At 31.4% G+C, this 25,113-nt stretch overlaps 4 protein-coding genes across 4 annotated transcripts; all 4 read left to right on the forward strand.

Moving 5' to 3' along the window:
• Nucleotides 1-957: 957 nt before the first annotated feature.
• Nucleotides 958-3,715, forward strand: LOC145605677 (cytochrome P450 CYP72A219-like). Its single transcript, XM_081661749.1, has 5 exons — nucleotides 958-1,269; nucleotides 1,515-1,732; nucleotides 2,061-2,305; nucleotides 2,646-3,051; nucleotides 3,191-3,715. The coding sequence occupies exons 1-5, from the start codon at nucleotides 987-989 to the stop codon at nucleotides 3,617-3,619; spliced, it is 1,581 nt and encodes a 526-aa protein (XP_081517875.1). The 5' UTR covers nucleotides 958-986; the 3' UTR covers nucleotides 3,620-3,715.
• A 5,774-nt stretch (nucleotides 3,716-9,489) lies between these two features.
• On the forward strand, nucleotides 9,490-12,659 carry LOC145604473 (cytochrome P450 72A397-like). The gene is made up of 4 exons (XM_081660357.1): nucleotides 9,490-9,630; nucleotides 10,331-10,575; nucleotides 11,054-11,462; nucleotides 12,075-12,659. The coding sequence occupies exons 1-4, from the start codon at nucleotides 9,490-9,492 to the stop codon at nucleotides 12,504-12,506; spliced, it is 1,227 nt and encodes a 408-aa protein (XP_081516483.1). The 3' UTR covers nucleotides 12,507-12,659.
• Nucleotides 12,660-15,976: 3,317 nt separating this feature from the next.
• Nucleotides 15,977-19,177, forward strand: LOC145603755 (farnesyl pyrophosphate synthase 1-like). The gene is made up of 12 exons (XM_081659735.1): nucleotides 15,977-16,090; nucleotides 16,845-16,869; nucleotides 16,975-17,090; nucleotides 17,193-17,279; nucleotides 17,374-17,490; nucleotides 17,598-17,686; nucleotides 17,793-17,844; nucleotides 18,342-18,437; nucleotides 18,581-18,622; nucleotides 18,715-18,804; nucleotides 18,891-18,962; nucleotides 19,040-19,177. The coding sequence occupies exons 1-12, from the start codon at nucleotides 15,977-15,979 to the stop codon at nucleotides 19,166-19,168; spliced, it is 1,029 nt and encodes a 342-aa protein (XP_081515861.1). The 3' UTR covers nucleotides 19,169-19,177.
• A 1,078-nt stretch (nucleotides 19,178-20,255) lies between these two features.
• Nucleotides 20,256-24,613, forward strand: LOC145605516 (uncharacterized). Its single transcript, XM_081661583.1, has 8 exons — nucleotides 20,256-20,387; nucleotides 20,828-20,988; nucleotides 21,584-21,690; nucleotides 21,837-21,878; nucleotides 21,980-22,067; nucleotides 23,726-23,825; nucleotides 24,059-24,165; nucleotides 24,261-24,613. The coding sequence occupies exons 2-8, from the start codon at nucleotides 20,858-20,860 to the stop codon at nucleotides 24,382-24,384; spliced, it is 699 nt and encodes a 232-aa protein (XP_081517709.1). The 5' UTR covers nucleotides 20,256-20,387; nucleotides 20,828-20,857; the 3' UTR covers nucleotides 24,385-24,613.
• Nucleotides 24,614-25,113: the final 500 nt, after the last annotated feature.

A 25,113-nucleotide genomic window follows, 5' to 3' on the forward strand; every position in this document is an offset into this window, starting at 1 on the left:
TGAAAATGTTTCAAACAAGAAGAAAAAAAGAAAATAGATTGGTTCAAATGGACCTGAGAGGCTGAGAGGCTGAGAAGTTAGTGTATACCTAATTTGAAACCGACTACTCGCATAGATTTGGTTCATGCATGCATGTCATGCTAAGACTTAAACAAACGCCATCAAAGAAAAGTCACATCTAAATAAGAAAATTATAATTTTTGTTTTAATTTTTTTTTATTATAAATAAAGAAGCGGCATGAATAAGCCGTAAAGATATGTAATTTGAAAAGTATAAGGTATACAAATGTCAAGGTTGGTGTAGTTTTTATTAATAAAATAATTTTTCCCTTGTCACTTATTTGCCTGATTACAAATTAGCTTTTCTAACCCATATAATTATAGAGTCACTCGTTCTACACATAGGATTACATGATTATGCACATCAAGAATAACACTTAATCATTTTTAAAGTTAATACCATTCGATAATATAGTATTATTTCATACTCATTAAAAATGAAGGGAGTAATTTTTGTAAAAACTTTTATATAAGTATAACCCACAAAAAATATGAATGAAATCATTGTTCAAAACAATAAGCGTCAACAAAGTCAAATTCAAAAAGTTGAAACATCTATCATATCACTAGATAATTACTTGTAGGAATCGAAATTCAAAATTGCATGGATTTAATATGCCTGATGTCTAGGTCTAGAACTCTTGACCCTAAATTTCTAAAACTTACTTAGCCAATTTGTGTTTGATGTCGTCTCTTGGATTAAAAGACATTAACATTATCCAAGTAAGTAGTGACGTCATAAGCAAAATAATGCACGACTAGTGGTGCTCATAAAATTCAAAGCACAATTCTTTTAAATATTGAGTTATTATATTATTCTTCCTCATCTTTGTTTCAATTAATTAATTTCTGTTATCTCATTATAATTTGATACATACACAAAAATCTTTTATACACAAAAATCTTTTTTGTAAAATATAATTATTATGGAGATTAACTTCTTAAACAACATTGCAAGTTCCTTGGTATGTATTATCATCATAGCATGGGTTTGGAAAACATTGAATTGGATATGGTTGAAGCCTAAAGCACTCGAAAAACGCCTTACGAAACAAGGATTACAAGGTCACCCTTACAAGGTTTTGTATGGTAACACCAAAGATATTGCTAAAATGGTGAACGAAACCAATTCCAAGCCCATGGAAAGCTTTTCCAATGATTATGTCCCTCGGATCTTCCCATTCCATCTTCAAACCATCAAGAGCTATGGTACGTCACATTTATTACTTTGTTGTCTTTTTTATTTTTTTATTTTTATTTTTTCTGTCTTTAATTTTATAAATTTCACGTGCGAGTTAATATATAATAATAAATTGAGTTATATATTAGGTACCTTAAATCTATTGTAGTAGCCCTTTCTGACTTTTGGTCTATTAATTAATTCCTTGTTTTTTAAGGGTATAATTAAGTGTATAATAATTAAAATTTAATTTTTTTGGCATGCATACATGCAGGTGAAAAATCTTTTGTATGGGATGGACCGACACCTACGGTGATTATAACCAAACCCGAAGAAATAAGAAAAATATTCATGAAGATTTATGATTTTCAGAAGATAATACCTCATCCATTTGTAAGAAGGATTACTAATGGTTTAACAAGGCTCGAAGGCCAAAAATGGGCTCAAGACAGAAAATTGCTCAACCCTGCTTTCCATATGGAGAAACTAAAGGTTCATTTTCATCGTAATTTTTTTCGTGTCTATGTAAATTTATTGAGGCAATAAAGCGAGGTTTGATCTTAGGTCTTAAGTCCAATTAATAACCGACTGTATTGATATAGACATATAATCATATACGAAGTACAAAGTACGTATAGTATATATACTACTATAAACTACTAGTATAGACTATAGAGTAATAATAATAATAATAAAAAACCTACAAATAAACATAGATTTGGAATACATATCTCTATATTATTTTGGAATTATATTAGGGAGGTTTTATTTAAAATTTAAATTAATTATATTGCTTATTATGATTTTGGAATTGTTTTAGCATATGGTGCCAGCATTTGAAGCGAGTAGTAAGACCATGATACAAGAATGGGAGAAGATGACATCGAAAACAGGATCGAGTGAGCTCGAAATCTGGTCGTATTTACACGATCTATCTGCAGATGCAATCTCTCGCGCAGCATTTGGGAGTAGTTTTGAAGAAGGAAGGAGAGTGTTTGAACTTCTTAGAGAACACATCTCAATAACTATTAAATCCATACAGTCAGTTTATATCCCTGGATCTAGGTACGTAAGTGCATTGATATCCTTTGGTTGGTTAGTTTTCTAATTATATTATACACATTAACATGTGACTTTTCGTGCAAAAATAATGTACGTGTACGTACCCTTTGTAGTGATAAGCTAGCTCGATAACCACATGTGTAACTATTTGACTATTTCCTACCAAATAGGCTATAACAGTTATATACACATGGACGTATGATTAAGTATTAAAGACTTATAACATATAAGTTGTATAACTTACATGTTGTGACGCGTTTGATGTAAGTAAATATATATAACTATCTAGCTATCGGCAGAGTTTCATAACTCTTTTTTTTTTTATTTTTTTTTTTATTTTTAGGTTTCTCCCAACGAAAACAAACAAAAGGGAGGCGAAAATTCTCCATGAAATGGAGTCATTGCTAAAAGAAATGATTTTAAGGAGGCAAAAGGCAATGGAGAATGGAGAAGCAGCTAAAGATGATTTGTTAGGGTTATTGCTCAAATCGAACGTAGAAGGAATACAAGATCATCAATTTTTAAATGGAAATAACAAACAACAACATTTTAAAATGGGTATGAAAGAAATTATTGAAGAGTGCAAAATGTTCTATATTGCTGGACAAGACACCATTTCAACATTGTTGACATGGACCCTTGTTTTGTTAAGCAAACACCAAAATTGGCAAGAACAAGCTCGAGAGGAGATTATCACGATTTTTGGCCATGATACACCTCATTTTGATGGCTTAAATCAGCTGAAAAAGGTACTTATTACATACATTTCTATAATTAATTGGCTTATAACATCAATCACTATATATAGTCTTTCAACGAGAGACAAACATACTCACACTTGTACCTAACAGTATTCTTATGTTGTTTCTTGGGCTTTAATTTTTCTAGGTGAACATGATACTTCACGAGGTTCTACGACTATATCCACCACTACCTTCAACTACACGAAGAGTTTCCCACGAAATGGAAGTAGGAGATACAATTCTACCAGCTGGTGTGCAAGTCAAATTATCACTGATTGATGTTCATCAAAGTGAAAAATATTGGGGTTTTGATGCAAAAGAGTTTAACCCAGATAGATTTGCACAAGGGATTTTGAGTGCAACCGGAGGAAACATGTGCTTCTTCGGATTTGGATGGGGGCCTCGCATATGCATTGGATCGAATTTCGCGATGATGCAGGCTAAAATGGCGTTGGCTATGATTTTGCAACGTTTTTCCTTAGACCTCTCACCATCTTATGAGCATGCTCCTACTTTTAGCCGTGGAACCCTTCGTCCTCAATTTGGTGCTAACTTAATACTACGTCGTATCTAAAATTATGCTTCTTTGATTTAATATATTGCTACGATTTGCACAAAATAAAACAATAATAAAGCCGAGTTTAAATTTAAGTAGTTTATTTTTGTATTGTATATTTGTATATGATTTCGTTGAATCATACCTTTTTTTTTTGTTCTTTTTTAATTGTAATGTATTTTCTTTTTCTATTTCTCACATCTCTTTGATGTTGCTCATCCTTCACGTTACACTTAAAATTAAACAGAGGAAATACTTGTAAATAATTTAAGGCCATAGTATAGGACATGCATGCACATATTAATACATATGTTCTTGTTACGGAAATAAAAAGTGTATGATTTGTAAGTTTAATTATGCTAATGTATTGCCTAAAAACTCAGCACAAGCAGTGCAACGTTGTAAAAGCTTTTGGTTGCGTTGGTCCTTTAAGCCTGTAACAATATATATGTGAAAAACGTTTTAAGCCACCAATATAGTATAATTCAAAAGTATAAATAGACTAAGATTTTCCAAACCTGCTAATCAGCATTCCTTTCTACTGCCGGCTTTAATTTCCTAGCCACAACTATAGTTATCATTGACTAGGTGCACTGGCAACGGTGTGATATGATGTCATTGCTTTCGTTAGTTTTAATACAATGTTAGTTTATATATTATACTAAATGAGAAAGACGTGTTAAATTTATTTAGGGTATGCCCTTTACAACAAGTAAAATTAAATGACATTTCCTCCGTTCTTTTTTACTTGACCCGTTTTGACTTTTACACTATTTAACACCCTTTATTTGACCGTGTTTTGTGAATAATATGTAAGGAAAAACATATTCATGTTGGATCATTTTGAATTCGTTTCAATAAGTACTATCATAACATATAACTTTTATATTTTTTAATTATGGAGAATTAAAATTATTGATCGTTAAAGTTTTGCATTGGCAAGCGTGATAAAAGAAACAGGTCAAGTAAAAAGAATAGAGAAAGTATAAAACAAGCATAATTTAAAGTATTGCTCAATTTATTAACTTAGGATGTGTTAGGAATTTAAATGACCCCAAAACTTATAGTTTGCTTTATTTTGTGAAAATATAATAAGATTGACATTTTTCCATTCACCGGATTTTGGGAAACATAATTTGGGGTATGTAAAGACTATTAAGTTCATGCTTATATAAAAAAAGTTCAAATAAGTTCAATTCGGTAAAAGTAAAAATTGTTCAAGTTAATGTTTATATTTAAGTTAAAATTTTGTAATTTTGATTATTTAAAATCCGGTAAAAACGCAATTTAATTACACAAGCCATGCTTTGAGATTCTAAGACATGTGGACCATGATGTTGCTCCCAAGTACACAAAACAAGACAAGGAGACACCATATTGAAAGAAGGAAGAATTAATTGAATTGAAAGTTAATGTCCAAAATGAAAGAATGTCAAAGGAGAGTGCAGGCTGCAAAGTTGATATTTTGCCAAGAATTAGACGATAGTTTATATGCCGTATATTTAGAACATTAAAGTCAACTAGCTTAAATTATTTTGGTGCTAATTGTATTTGATATCTTCCACTCAATACTAGAATCACCTACTTTTCTCAAATGATGTAAGCAAAATGATATAAGTGAAAAAAAATAACACTATGATATAAGTAAACCATAACGGTAGGTATTCAATTTGTTTCAAGATATGCAATTTTAAATTTTTCTCCGTAATTTGTTTGACTTGAATTACTTCATGTAATTTAGTGTCCCAAATATTAGACAGCTCTACCTTCGTTCCTAAATTACATTCCTCTTTGGAAATTTACACGAAAATTAAGGAGTGAAGAATAAGACAAATAACAGTAATTAAATGATGTCATGGGAAGTACAAAGATAGATTAGTTATTACTCATGACATGTCATCAATCGTTTGCAAAAAAAAGGACCAATCACATGTTTCTAATTGAAAATTTTTAACCAATCATATTCATTGTAATTTGGCACAAGGATTATGAGTGAGATTAGGTAAGGATAAGCGAGAAAGCGTTAAATATAAAACAGAAAAAGAGAGTTGATTTACTAAAAAAAACTTACCAAAAAAAGAAAGGAAAATGTAATTTTAAAATACCAAAAATAGAAAGGAGGAATGTAATTTAGGGACGGAGGGAGTAGTATTTTCTTTTCTTTTTCTTTTTATTTTTATTTATTTATTTTTTTTACAATCAATATATGTTTTCCTAAATCACCAGAATTGACATATAAAATATATTCGGTTTCATGGTATGAAATTTAAGTCCAAAAAGTGGTCTGGTTTAAAACATGAATGCGATTTTGATTTGGTGTATGATTGTAAAGCAAATGTGAAGAGCTAGTGACCTAGTCTTGAAGTAGATTTCTATATCATGTTCTAGAGTTTTATCCTATAGGAATTTCTTGATATAAGCTTATAGGATATGGTATTCTTGTATATTGTTGTAACCTTATTTGGAACTATGTATTATAAAGAGAGTAAAAGGAGTACCATATTGAGCAAACTAACATGATATCAATGATGGGGACAGAGCAATGGATAAACACAATACCGAGAAGAATATATAATAAAATACGGAACAACAAGAAAGCAACACACAAGATTTTTACGTGGAAAACCCCTCCTCATCGAGGGGAAAATCCACGGTACGGATCTTCACGGACGAAACAACTTCATTAGCAATAATTAAGAGAGTACAATGACCACCACTACAATTACAATATTAGATACAATATATTTTAGAATAGTCTACAGTAAGTACCCTTAACATTGGTATTAATACTAATCCTAATCCTAAAATACTCCTCACGCTAATATTGTGTTTGCATCTCGTCTGTTCCTCCCTCACTACTACAGCTATTGTACACTCTTTCACTTGGAGATGCACTCACTGTTTATACTCTCAATTGCTAGCTACTACATTTTGCTAGGTCCACTCTTCTTCACGGTGTATGCCGTCTCGCACACACCCTTCTACTTGCTAGGCTAGCAAACTATAGCCTCACTCTTCTTCATGGTGGTGTGGCTCTTTCACACACACGCACTACTTGCTTGGTACATTTCTATTTATAATGTTCATCCTTCTTGACTTCTTCAACACAACTCACCTAGCTTTTCTCGTACACAACCAAGCTTCCTCTACAAGCCTTAAGCTTCCAACTACCTGCAAAATAAATGCAAGTACAAATTCATGGTTTCTTAAAACCCTTCTGCCACAACTAACAATTGGACTTACAAGTCCCAACCGTCCAAATGATGCATGCATTCATGCTTCTTCATTTTTTTTTAATTTATAATTTTCTTTTTCTTTCTTACAACTACAAATATTATTACCACAATAATAATATTACTTAACTCTGATTTGGGGAGAATAACCCAACAATCAAAAGTCACCTAATTTTATTTTTTTTTTTAAAAAATTCATGTACATTAGTTCATTATCTAATTTTTGCTGTCGAATTAACATTAATTTAATATCCTAATCACGGGTTGATAAGTCAAAATTGAAGGTGAAACTTCATATAATATATTTAATTAAATAGATAAAACTCCGTGACTATGAACACTATAATATATCCTCCCCATTTAAAAAAAAATAAAATAAAGTAGAGATTAAAATTAATGAAATGGATGTCGTGATCATGAAAATTTCAATTAATTAATAAAATAATTAATTAACAAATATGTAATTGGGGCCCCTCCACAATAAGATACTCAACCCCTTCAAGTACGACATCTTAATTTTTATAGTAGTATACAACATCAATAATTATGGACCATGCATGCATTATATGCATATTGGCCTCAAAAGTCAAAACACTAAGCTTATAAATTCTTATTATTCCTATATTTTGTTCAAATAATTCCCTATACATATATATTTTCTCCTTTTCTTTTTCTCTCTCATAATCAAACACAGCCAAAAAAAATAAATAAATTAGTAGATCGAATATGATGAAGCTAAATTTGAGCAATAATAATGTTGGAATTTCTTTTGTGTGTATTATTACAATATCATTGATATGGAAAGCAATTATTTGGGTGTGGTTGAAACCAAAGAAATTAGAAAGAAGCCTTAAAAAACAAGGGTTTCGAGGCCAATCTTATAGAATATTGTTTGGTGACACCAAAGAAATTGCTAAGATGGTGAAACAAACCACTTCTAAGCCAATGGAACACTTTTCAAATGATTTTGTACCTCGGATCTTCCCTTTTCATCATCAAACCATCAAGAACTATGGTATGATGTTTACTTTGATCATATCATTATTATTAAATTAGCTTGATTTACATATTATAAGTTTATTAATTATAACATCTTTTAAATTGTCTTTACTAAATTATAGTCATATATATATATTGCATGTTCCATGTCAAATTAGTTATTTTATGTGTGTAAAGTTGTGTGCATCTAACTCTTACATCTATCCATTATTCAATTAAATTAATGAAAGTTTTGAAGTTTTGAGGATTGTTTTGTTGTTAGTTGTTGATGTTGTTGTAAATCTATTGAGAATTTGAGATCATAATCGTTATTACTTCGAAAATGGTAAAGGTTACAATTGTGAAGTACTCCATGACATAAATAAACTATTTTACTATTGACTTTTATAATAATTTTAAGCCTGAATTTTTAACCAATTTTTTTTTACGAAGTACGACTGCATTTTTTTTTGAAGAAAGTACGACGGCATAATATCATCTACTTCGTATAATATATTTATGAAAATAATTTGATACATAAAATTCATTCGGACAAAAACTATTTATCTCACTTTCCTAGATTGTACTTCTCAACTCATCAATTGATACGTCAATTTTAGACCTAATTTGGAAATACGTATATATGCCAATGAAAAACTATCTCTAGTGGATAACTATGAGGCTAAACTAAAGCTATCTATTATTCTTTCAATCCTTCACGACTCTCATAAGAGTCATATAGCTAATTTTGTTAGTCCATGTAATTTGTTAGTCCATGTTAAACGTAACTCAACATGATACTATCGAACTATTATTAGCTCATTCTGAAAATATATGCTAGTATTAGTTGTATATACTACTTATGTTCATTAATTTTTTTTTCTAATTATTTTGTTTAATTATAGTACAAGAAAGTCAAAAAAAAGGAGAGAATTGGCCAAAAATATATCTTTAATTCTTTACATACCTTGACATATTCAAAGTAACCTATTATATGGAGTACTTTGTAAATATTAAAGGGAAAATGTTTAGAAAATTGATGACATACTACTGATATCAAAATGTGAAAAACCTCTAAACATAAACCTTTTTTTTTTTTTTGGAACAAAATTTTATGTATGTACTTTTATTAATTTATTTATTTTTATGTACCTTGTACAAAGTATGTGCTTAAATTTAGAAGTATAGAGTACTTACGAGTATTATGTTAGATAGAATGAGTTATTGCAATATTTATTAATTTAATTAATCATTTGATTCAATTAATTATAACAAAGAAAAGTATTATTAATAATGATTATAAAGTTCTAATTAATTAAAATGTTATATTTTGTTTAATTAATATGCCTTAAGTCAGTTAACCTCATACAATACTATTTCGTGGGCTATATCCAGCCATCTTATTTTTTGTGTGTACAAAACTATATGTAATTTGTATTCCTCAAGGTCAATATAACAGATTATTCTCTCGTATATATGTCCGGCTATGATTGTTACGATTGCATAGTATATATACTCTAATTTGTTGATTTTTTAGTTTTCTTACGACATTTATTTTAACAAAAAAATAATATATAAAAAATTGTAATATTATAAAATGCAGGTGATAGATCATTCTTATGGAACGGACCAACGCCAACAGTGATGATAACAAAACCAGAAGAAATAAGAGAAATAATGTTAAAAATTTATGATTTTCCAAAAACATCGACTCCAGTTTTGAAGAGGCTTACCAATGGTTTGGTTAGACTCGAAGGCCATAAGTGGGCCCGAGAAAGGAAACTGCTTAATCCTGCCTTCCATATGGAGAAAATTAAGGTTTAATTTAATTTATTATACTAAATTTAGCTTACTTTTAAAAAAATATACTACCCCGGTTCTTGTTACTCGCAACAAAGGAATATTTTATGTCTCACAAATAATTATCCTTTGATGCGAGTAATAAAAACCGGACGTAGTAATATATCAATTTAATCCATCTTAAAATTTTATGTTATACTAGTACAATCATAAATTCATAATAGCCGGTGGAAGTATATAATGTCAAAAACTGACTTGACAAATATATATTTCGACCTGCTATGGATACAATAGTTTAACATAACTCAAAATAGCTAGACTCAACACAACCCTAACCTAGTATTCCAAATTGATACCTTTTTTTTTTTTTTTTTTTTTTTTTTTTTTGAAAGCATTGGAATTTAAACATCACTTCTTATTTTTTTGAATTGGAGGGAGTTTGAAAATTAAAGTAAATTATTTTCTCATTTTTTAAAGTTCTGATCTTACTATTTTACTAGTTTAATTACATAAAATTGCTCTGAAAACAGAAATAACTTTTAAGAGATGAAAGGAGTAAAATTTGTCCGAGTAAGATTTGATCGGACTAAAAATAGGGATCGCCTTGTAATAAATCATTATTGACGTACCAAAGAATAATATGCATGACCATTTTAATAGTTTCTCAATTAAAATTCATAATTAGCATTTTGTTACAACTTTGAATTATTTTTTGTAGCTTATGGTACCAGCATTTCATGCGAGTTGCAATGACATGATCCAAGAATGGGAGAAGACGACACCCGAAACGGGATCTCAAGAGGTAGAAATGTGGTCATTTTTACACAATCTTTCGGCAGATGCAATCTCTCGTGCAGCATTTGGAAGTAGTTTTGAAGAAGGAAGGAGAGTGTTTGAACTTTTAAGGGAGCATACTTCTATTACTGTACAAGCCCTGCAGTCAGTTTATATTCCTGGATCCAGGTACTTTTATTCCATTTCAAAGGGTTAAAAAAAAAAAAACGGGCTCGTTTAATTAAATATTGGATGCAATTGCGATATTTTGATAAAAGTCACGGGGTAGGCAATTGAAGTCCCACATGAAAGAATAAGAACATGAAGGGTTCCTCGCGGAAAGTTTTATACAGTAGTGATCGATTGAATTATGATAACCAAAATGTTTTAATGATTATGCACTTTATGATTGACTAATTTTTCTTCAATTAATAAATTTAATAAAAATGAACCGATCATATAAAAATAATGGACTGATTTTTCTTCAAATAAAATAAATAAACCTATCATATAAGTTTTATTGTTAAAATAAAATAGTAGTCATTTTTCAAATGACTATTATAAGAACGTCCGAATACACAATTCAATAATAACGTAATAATCCTTAGCTAGCTAATCGAGTAGATCTTTGGCTAGCTGATATTGATAAAGGTTGGTCCGTCTCTAGGTTTCTTCCTACTAAAACAAACAAGAGGGAGGCGAAAATCGTCAATGAAATGGAATCATTGTTGAAAGATATGATTCAAAAGAGGCAAAAGGCAATGGAGGGTGGTGAAGCAGCTAAAGATGACTTATTAGGGTTATTGCTAAAATCGAACTTAGAAGGAGTACAAGATCATCAATTATTACATGGAAATAATAACAAACAACAACAATTTAAGATGAGTATGAAAGAGGTTATTGAAGAGTGCAAAATGTTCTATGTTGCTGGACAAGACACCACTTCGTCTTTGTTGGTATGGACTCTTGTTTTGCTAAGCAAACATACAAATTGGCAAGAACAAGCTCGAGAAGAGATTTTCGCCACGTTCGGTCACAATACACCTCATGTTGATGGCTTAATCCAACTCAAAAAGGTATGTATGTATGTATACATGTCTGTGATTTTGTATATATATTCATAGATAATTAAGCTAATCGAGCTGCAGACTAATTAGGTAATCACAATATCACAAAAACATGTATCAAAAGTATTACATACGAGTAAATAGGCTAGTTAATTGTTTTAACCATGCAGCATATATATCTTGCATATTGTACACAGTTATAGATATAATCTAGGTTACCACCTTAGGGTCTGTTCACATTTACTGAACTAAGCTGAACTGAACTGAATCAAAATTAAGCTGAAGTGAACAGACCCTTAATCAAACCATCTATTTTTTTTTTGGCTAATTAATTATTTCCACTTTATATTATCACTAATTAATTGTGTATATATATAAGAAGGGTAAAAAAGTTCATATGAGTTTTCAAAAAAAAAAAAAAAAGTTCATATGAAATAATATATGTTGATTTATTAGTACGTAATAAAGTAGTATAATTAACTGAAAAAAATTAAAAATTATTTGATCAATTAACCCATAGCTAAGCATATACTTCGTATGAAACAAAAAATTACGATGATTGATCGACATGATTGATGTATATATGCATGATTAATTCTGAGCTTCCAATAATTTGTTTAGGTGACTATGATACTACATGAGGTTCTACGACTATATTCGCCGGTGTTTTCCCTAAACCGAAAGGTTAGCCATGAAATGAGAGTAGGCGATATGGTTCTACCGGCGGGTGTACATGTTAATTTGCCAACTATTTTTATTCATCATTGTGAAAAATTATGGGGTACTGATGCAAAGGAATTTAACCCCGAGAGATTTTCACAAGGACTTTTGAAGGCCACGAAAGATAATAATATGTGTTTCTTTGCATTTGGATGGGGGCCTCGTATATGCATTGGATCGAATTTCGCGATGATAGAGGCTAAAATGGCATTGGCAATGATTTTGCAACGATTCTCCTTTGAACTCTCTCCATCTTATGTTCATGCTCCTACTATAGGTTTTGGAACTCTTCGTCCTCAATTTGGTGCTAAGTTAATTGTACATCGTATCTAAATTAGATCGATGTTCATATTTCATTTGCAATGTAAGTTTAATGTTCTATACTTCTCTAATATAATTGTAGGTTATGATTAGATTTTCGATATGATGTTAGCTTAGAATCAAGTAAGTAGATGGTGATAGGGTAGATATGAACCAAGTATATTATATTAGTGCAGTAAAATTTGTGTAAATTTGAATTATAAATAACTTTGTACGTATATTTGAATTGGAATATACAATAAGGTTTATTGTTGATAGATGATTTGAAAAAAAATCTCCTACTAGTGATGAAAATGTCATGTGGTAGAATACAAATTAAATATTCAACCAAAATATATGTATATATCGATATAGTTCGTTGTAACTTAATTTTATATGTTGTACGTGCAAAAGGTTTTCATACCATATAACTTTTGTAATATAAAAAATCAATATTATAAGCTTCCTATATAATTTATGCAAAACAACATTTTCTTTAAATAGTCAATTGACCTATTGGGTTGAACAATCTTTATAATCACTACTTTTTTTAAATTAATCTTTATATAGCTCTGCCTACATGGTATCAAGAAATTAAAACTCAATCATCTTTCTAAAATGAAGGGATGTTCTTACAAATTAAATTATTTAATCCAACTCCTAAATTATAATAAGCTCATTCATGTCTAAAAAAAGCTCATAAAATTTTCAGTTAAGGTTTTAGCCATTTAGGGCCCATTTTAGCCCTTAAGGATTCGAATGGAGCTCGGAATTAGCAAAAAAATAACGTAGGTGTTTCGTTTGCGTAACAAAAATGTATCGATTTGTGGACAACTATTTTTTACTGTAAAAACGAGGCATTTTCGTTATTTTTTTTACTAATTCCAAGCTCAATTAATTTGGCTCCTTAAGGGCTAAAATGGCTCCCAAAACCTTAACCGAATATTTTTTGACACGTAAAACGAAAAAGTTGAATCGGGCTGCAATTTATAATTTATCAGTTTTTTTGGGCTGCAATTTGCAAAATACTAACTTTAAATGGCTACAATATGCAAATTTTCCAACAATTTAATTTAGAAAAAAACTTCTATACATTTAACATTATTTGAAAAACCAAGCATTTTATGGGATTTTATCTAGCTAGTATATATTAAAAAAAAACACACACAATAAACGTACATAAAAATGTAAATCACACACACACCTTACATATCAAAGGTAGTATATTAACTGCGTATTAAATTAAGCGATCCACATCAAATTAATTATTTAATCCATGAACGTGCACAACACTTGCACCACCAGCATTTGTATCATCCCTTCAAATCTTCAATTCCAAATTGTAATGTTACTATATACTTGTATATTTCATCAATTGAAAGATGCTCAAGTAAGTTTTTTTTTTTTTGGACGTATATGCTTAAGGTTTTATCTAGCTTACTAGCTAAACCAAACATATAAAATTAAATGTAAAGATGATCATCTTATAAATAATATAACTTAAATGAACTGATCTTTACATAAAATTGATATATATATATATGAAAACATAAAACTTCAAGAAACATAAGAAAAAGCGATGGATGACAAACTTATCAGTAGCATCGGTACACGGCAACCACACGTCGCCGAGGTGGTTCTTGGAGGCAGACATAGAACAACATCACAGCAACAAACGCAACAATCAAGAGTCCGGTAATATTCGTTTCGTCGTCCTCCGATGAACAACACAGCTTCCCCATTACCACCACAAATGGCAACCTAGCTAAATAATTGCTTTATTTTTCTCTTGGGTTATGTTTGTTTAGAACATTGCATAATAACATTGTGAACTCTCAACATGTTTGTTCTTTTAATTAGTCTACCCCTCAAACTCAAGTTGTCTATAATTTAATTAAACTTTTATTATTTCCAAAAATGTCATTTTCATAAGCTTATTATAATTTGGGAGTTGGATTAAATAATTTCATTTTTGTACTAACTTACTAGGCTTCACATGTATTTAGACTATTGTAGCACATATTATTACGTGTTATTATATTTATATTGTTGTTAGTTGCACCTAAGTCTTCCATCCAGCATAGAACTAGTCTTTTTTTTAAAAAAATAAAATAAAATAAAATTATTTATGAAGTACTCGTAAATAATTATTGAATATTTAATTTATTAATTTTAATATTTGGGATGGGTGGTCGGAAGACTATAGACTAGTTGATGAATGAATATAATTAGATGTAGAAATTAGAATATTAATATATCCTCTTCATCATGTTAGTAGCTAGGAATATACAAAGAAGCTCCTATGCTGCCATGTATGTATGCTAATTTATCCTCAAGCGAAAGGACTACAACCACCACCATGTACTCTCAAAATTGAATGACACAAACAATAATAAGTTGTAATGAGACCTTCTAAGGTGTACAAACACACAAATGGGCCAACTTTTCAAATTGAGATTCTTTTTTGTGGACGGGTTCATTTTAATTTAGATAACAGATCGATTAACATGTTGATCGGAGAGAAAATATTTTTATTGTTTTAGACAGAGTCATATTGATATTCGAACTTTGGAATAGAATAGTATTTCCCTCTATCTCACAAATAGTCATTTATGATGACTTGTCATCACATTGTAAAAATGTACGTAGAAGAGGATATTATAAGAACATCCAATAATTTTAGTATAAGAGATAATCTTAGTGGAACGAAAGGATTAGATAATTAGATGACATGGATTTTTCTTCTTAATTAAATGTTGCTTAAAAAGTGGGATGGATCGATGATAAAAACCACTACACAAAGAAGCTAAAGCCACGTTTAGTTTCTTAATCAAGCAATGATCAGATTGAATTAAACTAGTATAAATTGTTAACTGTTAAGTCAACTGATGCCACGTGAAATCAAATTCCTTTGGTTTTGCTTGTAATACAATCAGCTACAAACTAGGATATACAAACAGTCGAGCACATTTCATACAAGAAAAACTTTGTAATTAATTGTTGCTAGATTGACTTACTAGATAAAAAATTATGGTGTTGTTAAAGTTAACTTGATATTCAAGATTTAGGGTCTTGACCGCCATCAAGTTAGTACTAATTATTATATATGCGTAAATAATAGAGTATTATATACTTTGTATATTTTTAGGCTTGAAAAATCAGTTTAAGCTTTTGGTTGAGTTGGTACCTTAATATGATATCGAAGTTAACATGACATAAAAAAGTCACCTTAATTTAACAAAACTACCTAAGTACCGCCAATACTCGAAATGAGTTATTCAAACTCCGTGGAACTTCCTCTTTCTCCCCTCCTTCCTAAAAATGAAGGCGTTGCGTTTAATTAAGAAACGGAAGGAGTAAGAAACACTCTTAGCTAGCAACTCAGCAAGTTAAGAAGAGCAGAAGACGTTGACTTGTTACAAAACACCAAGACATTAAAGTTTTTTCTTGTTTTTGTTGCAGGTTAATTGTTTGTTGCATAGAATTACGAAAGAAAAAGAAAAATGAGCGATAATTTGAGGTCAAAGTTTCTTGATGTTTACCAAATCCTTAAATCTGAACTCATGAATGACCCTGCTTTTGATGGGATTGACATTTCTCGAAAATGGGTTGACCATGCTTTCAATGATTTCTACTTAGTTTTCTTGGTATTATTTTCTTCCTTTATTTAGTTTTAATATATGTTTACACTTTCTGAATTTTTTGGAATTTATATTGGTACATTAATCTCTTTCACATTTGATTTATATATTGGTACATTAATCCCTTTTACATTTGTTCAACTATTAATCTCCTTTATAAACATTCAAAACAAATCAAGAATTTGTGACTAGATAATAGTATATTTAACCTGTATCATCAGTTGAAACACGTACAATTATGCATATATACTACAAAGTATATGATTCATCATAGTTAAGTTAGTTTTCTTTTTTTTTTTTTTTTTTTTTTTTTTTGGTTAGAAGAAAGCTAAGGGATCACCTAAGGCATGTGTGGGGAATCGATCCCTCAAATGAGTCTCGTAAGATTTGATCCATAGACCATAGGTGATCTGGGGTAAGGAGTGAAACCACTATCCCACTACCTCAACCTCAACCTCAACTGATTAATGTTAAAGTTCTTTTGTGAGTTCCCATGATAGAAAAAGATGAATTATTTATGAAATGTGCATGTTGTTCTGATTTATATATATTTCCATTCTAGTATTGCTTCTAAATCATACCAGGCCAAAGTATTGATAGTGTTCAAATTAAGGCTCAAGTTGGATACCAAATCATATTCCTATATATAATGCTTGAACACGGATAATAAAAAGATTGTTTGAATATATTGAGCAGAAATCTATGTCTGACATTCTGCACCGTTTTTCAGATGCTGGAGCAGGACAGCTCAGGAGGTAAGGAACCTTTAAAAATCTATGTCTTAACTACTGCAACAATTTCTGTATAGGCTCTATAAATTTGTTACCTCACGAATTGTTTTCGATTGATTTGACCTGCAGAGAAGTTAAGCCGAGGGATTTCTGTTCTTGACAGCTACAAGCTCTTAAAAGATGGAAAAGAACTGAGTGATGATGAAATCTTTCTTGCTTCTGCACTTGGGTGGTGTATCGAATGGGTATAGACATAAACTATGCCTCGTGTATGTGATGTGCAGTTGTATAATAATCACTCAATACTTTCAGAGGGTAGACTAACTATTAAAAATTTGTTTGTTTAGCTTCAATCATATTTCCTTCTTCTTGGTGAATTTTTGGAAAAGCATCATACAATGAGTGATCGGCCTCTCTGGTTCAAAGATCCAAAGGTGTGTATATATCCTTGGTTACATACATTCAGTCTTCTTGACAAGGTGTTAGCTGTAAAATCTGTTGTAAGTGGGATGTTCTTACCCTTTTCAGATTCGCATGATGGCTGCTAATGGTGGTGTAATACTTCGACTTCAAATTCAAAGAGTTCTCAAGAAGCATTTCAGAAATAAGAAGTATTATGTGGAACTGTTGGATTTGTTTAATGAGGTAATAGTTTTATGGTGTTTTGATTTGTCGCGGTTACAGCTAATTGTTGTAACATGTTAATATAAACTACGCAGATATATTTATCCTGTATGTCCTGTGTATTACAGGTTGAGTTTCAGACTGCATATGGACAAATGAACAATCTGCTTACTACTTTAGAAGAAGAAAAAGATCTTTCAAAATATTCATTGGATCTGTTAGTAGAGCTAAACCTTTTTTCTATTATGTTTTATAACTTTACATAGAGTTTTAACTGCTCTTATATATAATTTTTGTTTCTAAGTTCATTTTCCCTGATGCAGTCACCGTCAAATTGTTCAGTACAAAACTGCTAGCTACTCATTCTATATATCTGTAAGTTTGATTCTTGAACAACTTGTTATGTCATATTCTGTTCATAAGACATTACTACATTAGTGCAATGTTCTTGTTTTTAATTAAATTCTTTCAATCTTATAATTTATCACTATTACTCTAAGTAATGCAGGTGTAATATTTCCTTAGAGTTTGTTTAAGCTTTTGTACTGCATGATCAGTCCTTAGTAACATGATTCGGTATACTTCAGCTCCCCTTTAGCACTTATGCCTTTGCCACCTGGCTTCCTGAGCTGTAAAATACAGAGTTTTTCGATTGCATATCTTGGAAGAGTAGAATGTACTTCGTATGTGATAAATGCATCAAGCCTCATTTAAATGAAATACTCAAATACTAGTATGTACAGTGACATGTTTCCTTAGTTTACATATTGATAAGTATGTACATGACCTTAGTTATTGAAGTCGAAAACTGTGTCAAACTGAATTGTACATGACCTTAGTATGTACTGTGACATGTTTCCTTAATCTTACAGGTTGCATGTGCTTTACTTATGTCTGAAGAAAATCTTGAAGATCATCTTGATGCCAAAAGCATTCTAATTGACATAGGAAATTATTTCCAAGTTCAGGTTAGTTTTAGTTTTTACAACATTTTTGTTCGAATCTCCATGTGGTCACAAGCTAGTTCGACGAATAATACAGACATCATTATTTCTGATAGGTCTTTGTGTGTTCAACTTTCAAAATTTGATGCTTGATTTCTTCTTTATAGGTTGACTATCTTAATTGCTTTGGAGACCCTGAAAATGGCAAGGTGAGCAAGGGCGTGCAAACTAGTTGCTACTGCATACTTAAAATGTCATGTCTGTTTATCTGATTTTCTAATATGTTATGCTTACACTTCAGCCTGGAACTGATATAGAAGAATTCAAGTGCTCGTGGTTGGTTGTGAAAGCTCTAGAACTCTGTAATGATGAACAGAAAAAAGTCTTACATGTAAGTTTTTATGATCGCGAATTCTTGATACAGTACTGTGACAGTTTCATCATTCTGTTTACTTTAAGCATAAATTTGGTTTTCAGGAAAACTATGGCAAAAAAGATCCTGCTTGTGTGGCAAAAGTTAAGGAACTCTACAATGAGCTCAATCTTCAGGTTATTTGATTTGCTGTTCATTTCTTCTTCTCTTCGTTCTTTTTCTGTCATTTCCTGAGCTTTGTAACATCCTATAGGGTGCATATGTCGAGTATGAGATGCAGAACTATGTACGGTTGATCACATCCATTGATGCATATCCTAGCGCGGCAGTGCAAGCAATTCTGAAGTCATTCTTGGCCGAAGTATACAGCAAGAGGGCATAACTAAAAGTCATTCTCTATTTCACCCTTTTTAAATACTAATTCTGTAACTAGGCCTTTAAAAATTTTCTACTTGGTTGTTGTATACTCAATTATGCACATCTTTTAGGTAATGAAATTTGAATGTAACCACTCATAAATAGAGCATACAAGTGCATAATTAAGTTACTAATTACTGAATACTGATCTAATTTGCATGTTATTAACTACAAGTATTAATTACAAGGACAAAAAGAAATGTTAACTACAAGTATAAGATTTTGTTGTTGTTGAAAGTAACACAACTAAACAAAATGAAAGCCTATTTTATATGACCAATTTCAAAATTGTCATAGGCTCAGCACAATTGATCTTTGAAATAAATAATCTTTAGTCATTTTGAGGTATTATGATGAAAATAATTTAATAATACTGTTTACATTTAACAATGTTGAAAAGAACATACCCCTTAATGATGACCATGAATTAATTTGATTGTGGTTCTTTGATTGTTGCGAAACATATACCAAGTATAATATTCCAAAGGTGAATGCATGGTTCATTCTTTAAAAAAGAATAGATGTGAATGTTCACATTAAAGATTTTTCGCGAGCATTAATGATTTAAAAGCGAATCAAGTTGAAAACTCACATGAGAATTGATAAAACTCAATATATTGCTTGTAACCTAGCTTATGTCAAACGATTCAAGCTCGGCTATATTAGAGTTAGCTCAACCAAATGCAGGATAAAGAATCAACCCAATCTAAATTACTCATTAAGTTGGATACATTAAGGCCTTCCTTTAAAACCGTGTAATAATAATAACTAAAGGTTCAACTTTGCCATTTGCCGAAGGACTTTTTTTTAACTTCATGAAAGATCAATCATTAGTAAACGAACTTCTCTTGATTGCATCATGCACCCATAATTAGTACAGAGTATTTATAAAGTATAAATCGAGAATAATGTGGTCATATTACTGTATTGTCTATGAAAATGTGGTCTAAATTAATATATTCGTATAAATAGTGTAAAAGGCAGACTATTGCAAGTATATGAAAAACGAAAAATAAAAATACTACGTATTCCGTATATAAATACGGTATTCTAGTAAATAAAAGCGCTCTTAAAATTGATTTTCGCATCCAAATATTTCATTCCAGAAGTTCGTCTTCTTCAGCTGTTCTTCTATTCCCACAAATCAAATTCAAGCGACTAGGAATTTCGTTATTTTTTCCCAGGTATTAAACTAATTCCTTGAACAATTTTCAATTTGATCTCTTATCTATATATATATGCTTGATATTCAATTTCCGTTTCATAATTTGGTAATCTAATCTCAATTCTAGGGTTTATTTCGCTGATTTTATATTAATTATACGTCTTTTGCAAATTCTTTCCATATATTTTGCTGAATTTGTATGAAATTTTCCCTCTATATTGCTTCAGGGGTAGTGATTTTGGTTGAAATCTAGGTTTTGGGGATTGTTGATTAGAGTTGTAGAACTTGATGTCTTTTTTGGGGGAGTCTTGTTTTGGTGAATTTTCAAGTCTGCAAATCAAATTATTGGTTTTTCGAGTGTAGATTGATTATGTTAAGCTGTGAGAAAATTAGCTGATTTCTTGGTGAAGTTGGGAAATTGTGTCATCTTCGTTTTGGTAAATTTGGGTGTTTTTGCAGCTTTTGATTTGTAGGTGAGTATTACAAAGAATGACGACTGCTGCCAGACCTACATGGGCACCTGCCAAGGGTGGCAACGAGCAAGGCGGTACGAGGATTTTTGGCCCGTCTCAAAAGTATTCTTCCAGGGATCTTGCAGCTCATACAAATTTGAAGCCCAGGTATAAATTTACTTTGTTAGCTTTACCTTAATTGATATAGGCAGGCATTTAGCAAGGGATAAATACACCCTCTTCCGGCTTTAATTGTCACATTTATAATGTAAGCTATGCGATTAGTGTGACCAGCAATTATTGGATGATGGGAGTTTATGAATTACATATATGCTTAATGTGATAGTTTTCTGTTGCTTGATGCTTAAGTATACATGTAGTTGAGCTATTTGACTAAGCTGATCAAACCATGGTTTTGTGTTCTTATTGCTCTGTGATTGTGTATGCTTAATGCTATTAATAAATTCTAAGGGTGAATTAGGTGTCTGTGATTGTTGTTTGCTTTATGATCCAGTATTCTTGTGTGGCATGTGGACAGAGTTATGGCCTTAGTATCTGTGAATAGCAGGATCTCCAGATGTTTCATGATATTGTTGATTGACATATTCATTTTAGTTTAAGACAATAATAGTTTGTTTGGTGACGATAATGCTACCTCCTTGTAGCTTTCCCATGTGATGTGTTGCAGTTACTTTTAAAATTTGTGCTTTCAATGATCTACTTTGCACTGCCCCCCTAACCATGGTTTCTGGTTTTAATACAGGAAGGATGGACAGGACACCCAGGATGAACTTCAGAAGAGGGACCTTCGTGAAGAACTTGAAGAGCGTGAACGAAGGCATTTTTCATCTAAAGACAAATCTTTTGGTGGTAAGAAAGTTTGAGAATAATAGACGTTAGAATCAGTTTGGTTCTTAACCATTGTTTATACAACTTCTGCTCAAGGAGTGTCTTATTGCCTGATTGAATTACTTTCATTTGTCCACTTTTTTGATTTTGTTACGTGTGGTATGCAGAGGATAGAGATCGTAGAAAAGGAAGCCATCTTCTTCTGGAAGGTAGGTGCTGCCTATGTTTGTTTGTTTTGAATTTATAGTTTTCCATTTTATTAATTAATTGATATTAGGATTAATGGGAAAAAATAATTGTGTGCCTGCAGGTTCAAAGAGGGATATTGAAGATCGTATCATTCCTAGAAGTGTAGATGCTGATGACTCTGATGTGGATGTAAAAAGTGATGATGAAAGGTTAGGCAAACTTCCTGTTCAGTTGTTTCCTTTTGCCTTCAACTTGCTTTTCATTTATGATGTTACGCAAACTAGTCTGTCTGCTTGTATGTTATTACTTCTTTCGTCTTGCTCATATATTGCCTATGTTAAATGAGAGTGAAAAGGATATATAATTTTATTACTTAGTATAAGCTTCAATTGGTGCTTTATGATTTTCAGTGTGAAGACACATACCATGTGCTTTACATCATATTTTAGTTCCATTTGCATCTCTTTTGATGAGTATAGATTGTAGCACAAAATACTGTGAGTCTGTAAAGAAAAGAAATTTTATATCATTGTGTTTAAGTTAAACACTTAAATGTATCTGGTTTAGATTTTTTGCGCAGATAAGCGGGTACCTTTTTTTTTTGAAAGAAAGGTAGCTCGGACTTGTATTAAATCAATTCAAGCTCCGCTAAAGTCGAAAGACTTTTGAGGGAAGGAACTGATACAAACTAGCACATCACAATTATTAGTACCCCACCTAGGAATGATACTTGCAAATAAATGAAATTAAATTACCACCTAGGAATGATACGTGCAAATAAATGAAATTAAAATTTGCGAAAAACAACTTTTTAAATTCAACATTTTGTGAGAAACTACCTTTTAAATTATTTTTTGTTCGAAACTACCAATTCTGAATTTTTTTTTTTTTTTTTGGTGAAAGATTACCACTCAATATTTTCCGGCCATTGACTACCTATTCCGGCATTGACTTCACGTACAAGTCACGTGATTCATTAAATCACTATTTTCTCCCTAATTCTATTCATGAATTCCCTCCCTTTAGTCACTCTTCATCAGCTCCAGTTCCCCCAATTTTATTTTCCCCCACCCCCACTCGCTGCCTCTCTCCTCTTACTCCACTAAGAAACTCTTCGTATGCGAGGATACCTCAAGGCCCAAGCACACAACAATTGAGCGTTTTCAAGAATTTGACACTAAAAATTATAGCAATTGAGTAAGTATTTTCCAATTGTTCAATCATTTTCCCCAAACCGATTCAATTCAATTAGATCGGGGTTTTTCCTCAAATTCTGAAATTGTACAGATTTTTACCAAATATTCAATTAGTCACATGTGCAAGTCAACGCCAGAATAGATAGTCATTGGCCGGAAAACATTGAGTGGTAGTCTTTCACCAAAAAAAATAATCATAATTGATAGTTTCAAATAAAAAATAATTTAAAAGGTAGTTTCTTGCAAAATGTTAATATTAAAAGGTTGTTTCTCGCAAATTTTCCTTAAATATTCCATTCTGTTTAAGATAAAGGTACCTGGTATTGATTTTTTTTTCCCCTGTTTCTTTTCTTTTTCCTGGGTTTTGAATTCCTCTCTGCCTCTGATATGTGTAATGTGGTGAGAATGCTAAAAAAATTTGTTCAAAAGTGCTGAACTTGAATGAAAGGGTTGCTTCAGCTCTTGATCAAAACTGAAAGTACTTGGCAACATAAATGCTTGTGGATTTTGATTAGAAATTGTTTCTGCAGAAGTTCAAATGTATGTGCAGAGCTATTGGACAGATTTTCTTACAATAACATTATGATTGATCAGTTTTTATTTCCTGTTCGTGCATGAGAAATCTGTTTTGACATGTTGGTTTGATACGTGCTAATTTCCTCTGTTTTTAGTGACGATGATGAGGATGATGATGATGAAGATGAAACTGAAGCGCTTTTAGCGGAGCTTGAACAAATAAAGAAGGAAAGGGCTGAAGAAAAAATGCGAAAGGTGCAGTTGTTAAACCTTGAACTAGTTTTTCACACATCCTTATTGTAATTTGATTCTTGAACCTTTGTTTTTCATTTAATTTATCCTTTTATCTATATATTCTCTGCTTTTTTTTTGGGTGGAGTGGGGTGGAGGACAATATGCTTGTAGGGGTGTGTTCTTCGCCACTGGTAATGATTAATAAATGTAATGCAACTTTTGACTGAATTGAAATTGATGATACATCTTTGCAGGATCGACAACAACAAGAGGAAGAATTGAAAAACAAAGAAGCAGAACTTATGAGAGGAAACCCTCTAATTAATGTTAATGCTCCGACTAACTTCAATGTTAAAAGAAGGTTAGCTTTGAAAATTATAGCCAAGTACAAATGATGTGACTACTGGACTGTTACTGTTTTCTAATCTCCTAAGTTATCCTGTATATGTGGTGCAGGTGGGATGATGATGTTGTGTTCAAGAATCAAGCACGTGGTGAGACGAAAGCAACTAAACGCTTCATTAATGATACCATCAGGAGTGATTTCCACAGGAAATTTTTACACAAGTACATGAAGTAAATTGCTTTGGCCATTAGATGAAACTACTTTCCTGTATCCATTTCAATTCCTTGAAACAGAATGTCGTTATTTCCCTGATAGTGCACTAAAGTGATTTGTGATTGTGAAGCGATGTTTGTGTCCAAATGGCTTGAGCTAGGGGTTTTTTTTTTATTGTTTGGATGGGACAAGCTAAGGTTTATTTACTTGTTTAAATGAAAACTTGGTCTCAAGCTACTGCCTTTAGGAATATTGTTTCAATACGAACTCCATATTTGCTTATTATACTCACAATTAGAGCTGTCAAAAACTGACTCGACTCGAAATACCGCCCGAATCCGACTATTAATCGACCTGTCTGAACCCAAAAAAATAGTGACCCGAACCCAACTTGAAACCAGCCCAAGACCCGAGTTGACCCGAGTATTTGAGACCCGAACTCGAACATCAACGGACTTGGAGATGACTCGACCCGAATGTAACCCGCAAATTATTGATGCCATGAATAGTAGATCTTATGGCTTAACAATTTTAAGCTGGGTTTTCTAGTGGCTTAACAATTTTAAACAAATAGTATATCTTACAGAAATTTCATCAAATGCCCTTGAGTTATTTTTTTATTCACCAAATACCCATCAAAACTTTCGAATTCACCAAATACTCTTGAGTTTAAGAAAAATGTCATCAAATGCCCTTAATGATTAACGGCGGCCGTTAGTCATTAATGACTAATATGCTACGTGACAGCCT

The sequence above is a fragment of the Chenopodium album genome, chromosome 22 (assembly GCF_948465745.1).
Source record: "Chenopodium album chromosome 22, dcCheAlbu1.1, whole genome shotgun sequence".
Lineage (NCBI taxonomy): Eukaryota > Viridiplantae > Streptophyta > Magnoliopsida > Caryophyllales > Amaranthaceae > Chenopodium > Chenopodium album.

What these genes read in the sequence shown, in the direction of transcription:
- LOC145605677 (XM_081661749.1), top strand. Translation starts at nt 987, where the DNA reads ATGGAGATTAACTTCTTAAACAACATTGCAAGTTCCTTGGTATGTATT. An exon ending in TCAAACCATCAAGAGCTATG is followed by an intron (nt 1,270 to 1,514) that starts GTACGTCACATT and finishes GCATACATGCAG; the next exon opens with GTGAAAAATCTTTTGTATGG. An exon ending in TCCATATGGAGAAACTAAAG is followed by an intron (nt 1,733 to 2,060) that starts GTTCATTTTCAT and finishes GAATTGTTTTAG; the next exon opens with CATATGGTGCCAGCATTTGA.
- LOC145604473 (XM_081660357.1), top strand. Translation starts at nt 9,490, where the DNA reads ATGTTAAAAATTTATGATTTTCCAAAAACATCGACTCCAGTTTTGAAG. An exon ending in GTTTATATTCCTGGATCCAG is followed by an intron (nt 10,576 to 11,053) that starts GTACTTTTATTC and finishes GTCCGTCTCTAG; the next exon opens with GTTTCTTCCTACTAAAACAA. An exon ending in GCTTAATCCAACTCAAAAAG is followed by an intron (nt 11,463 to 12,074) that starts GTATGTATGTAT and finishes TAATTTGTTTAG; the next exon opens with GTGACTATGATACTACATGA.
- LOC145603755 (XM_081659735.1), top strand. Translation starts at nt 15,977, where the DNA reads ATGAGCGATAATTTGAGGTCAAAGTTTCTTGATGTTTACCAAATCCTT. An exon ending in GAAATTATTTCCAAGTTCAG is followed by an intron (nt 18,438 to 18,580) that starts GTTAGTTTTAGT and finishes TCTTCTTTATAG; the next exon opens with GTTGACTATCTTAATTGCTT. An exon ending in GAGACCCTGAAAATGGCAAG is followed by an intron (nt 18,623 to 18,714) that starts GTGAGCAAGGGC and finishes CTTACACTTCAG; the next exon opens with CCTGGAACTGATATAGAAGA.
- LOC145605516 (XM_081661583.1), top strand. Translation starts at nt 20,858, where the DNA reads ATGACGACTGCTGCCAGACCTACATGGGCACCTGCCAAGGGTGGCAAC. An exon ending in CATACAAATTTGAAGCCCAG is followed by an intron (nt 20,989 to 21,583) that starts GTATAAATTTAC and finishes GTTTTAATACAG; the next exon opens with GAAGGATGGACAGGACACCC. An exon ending in GTAAAAAGTGATGATGAAAG is followed by an intron (nt 22,068 to 23,725) that starts GTTAGGCAAACT and finishes CTCTGTTTTTAG; the next exon opens with TGACGATGATGAGGATGATG.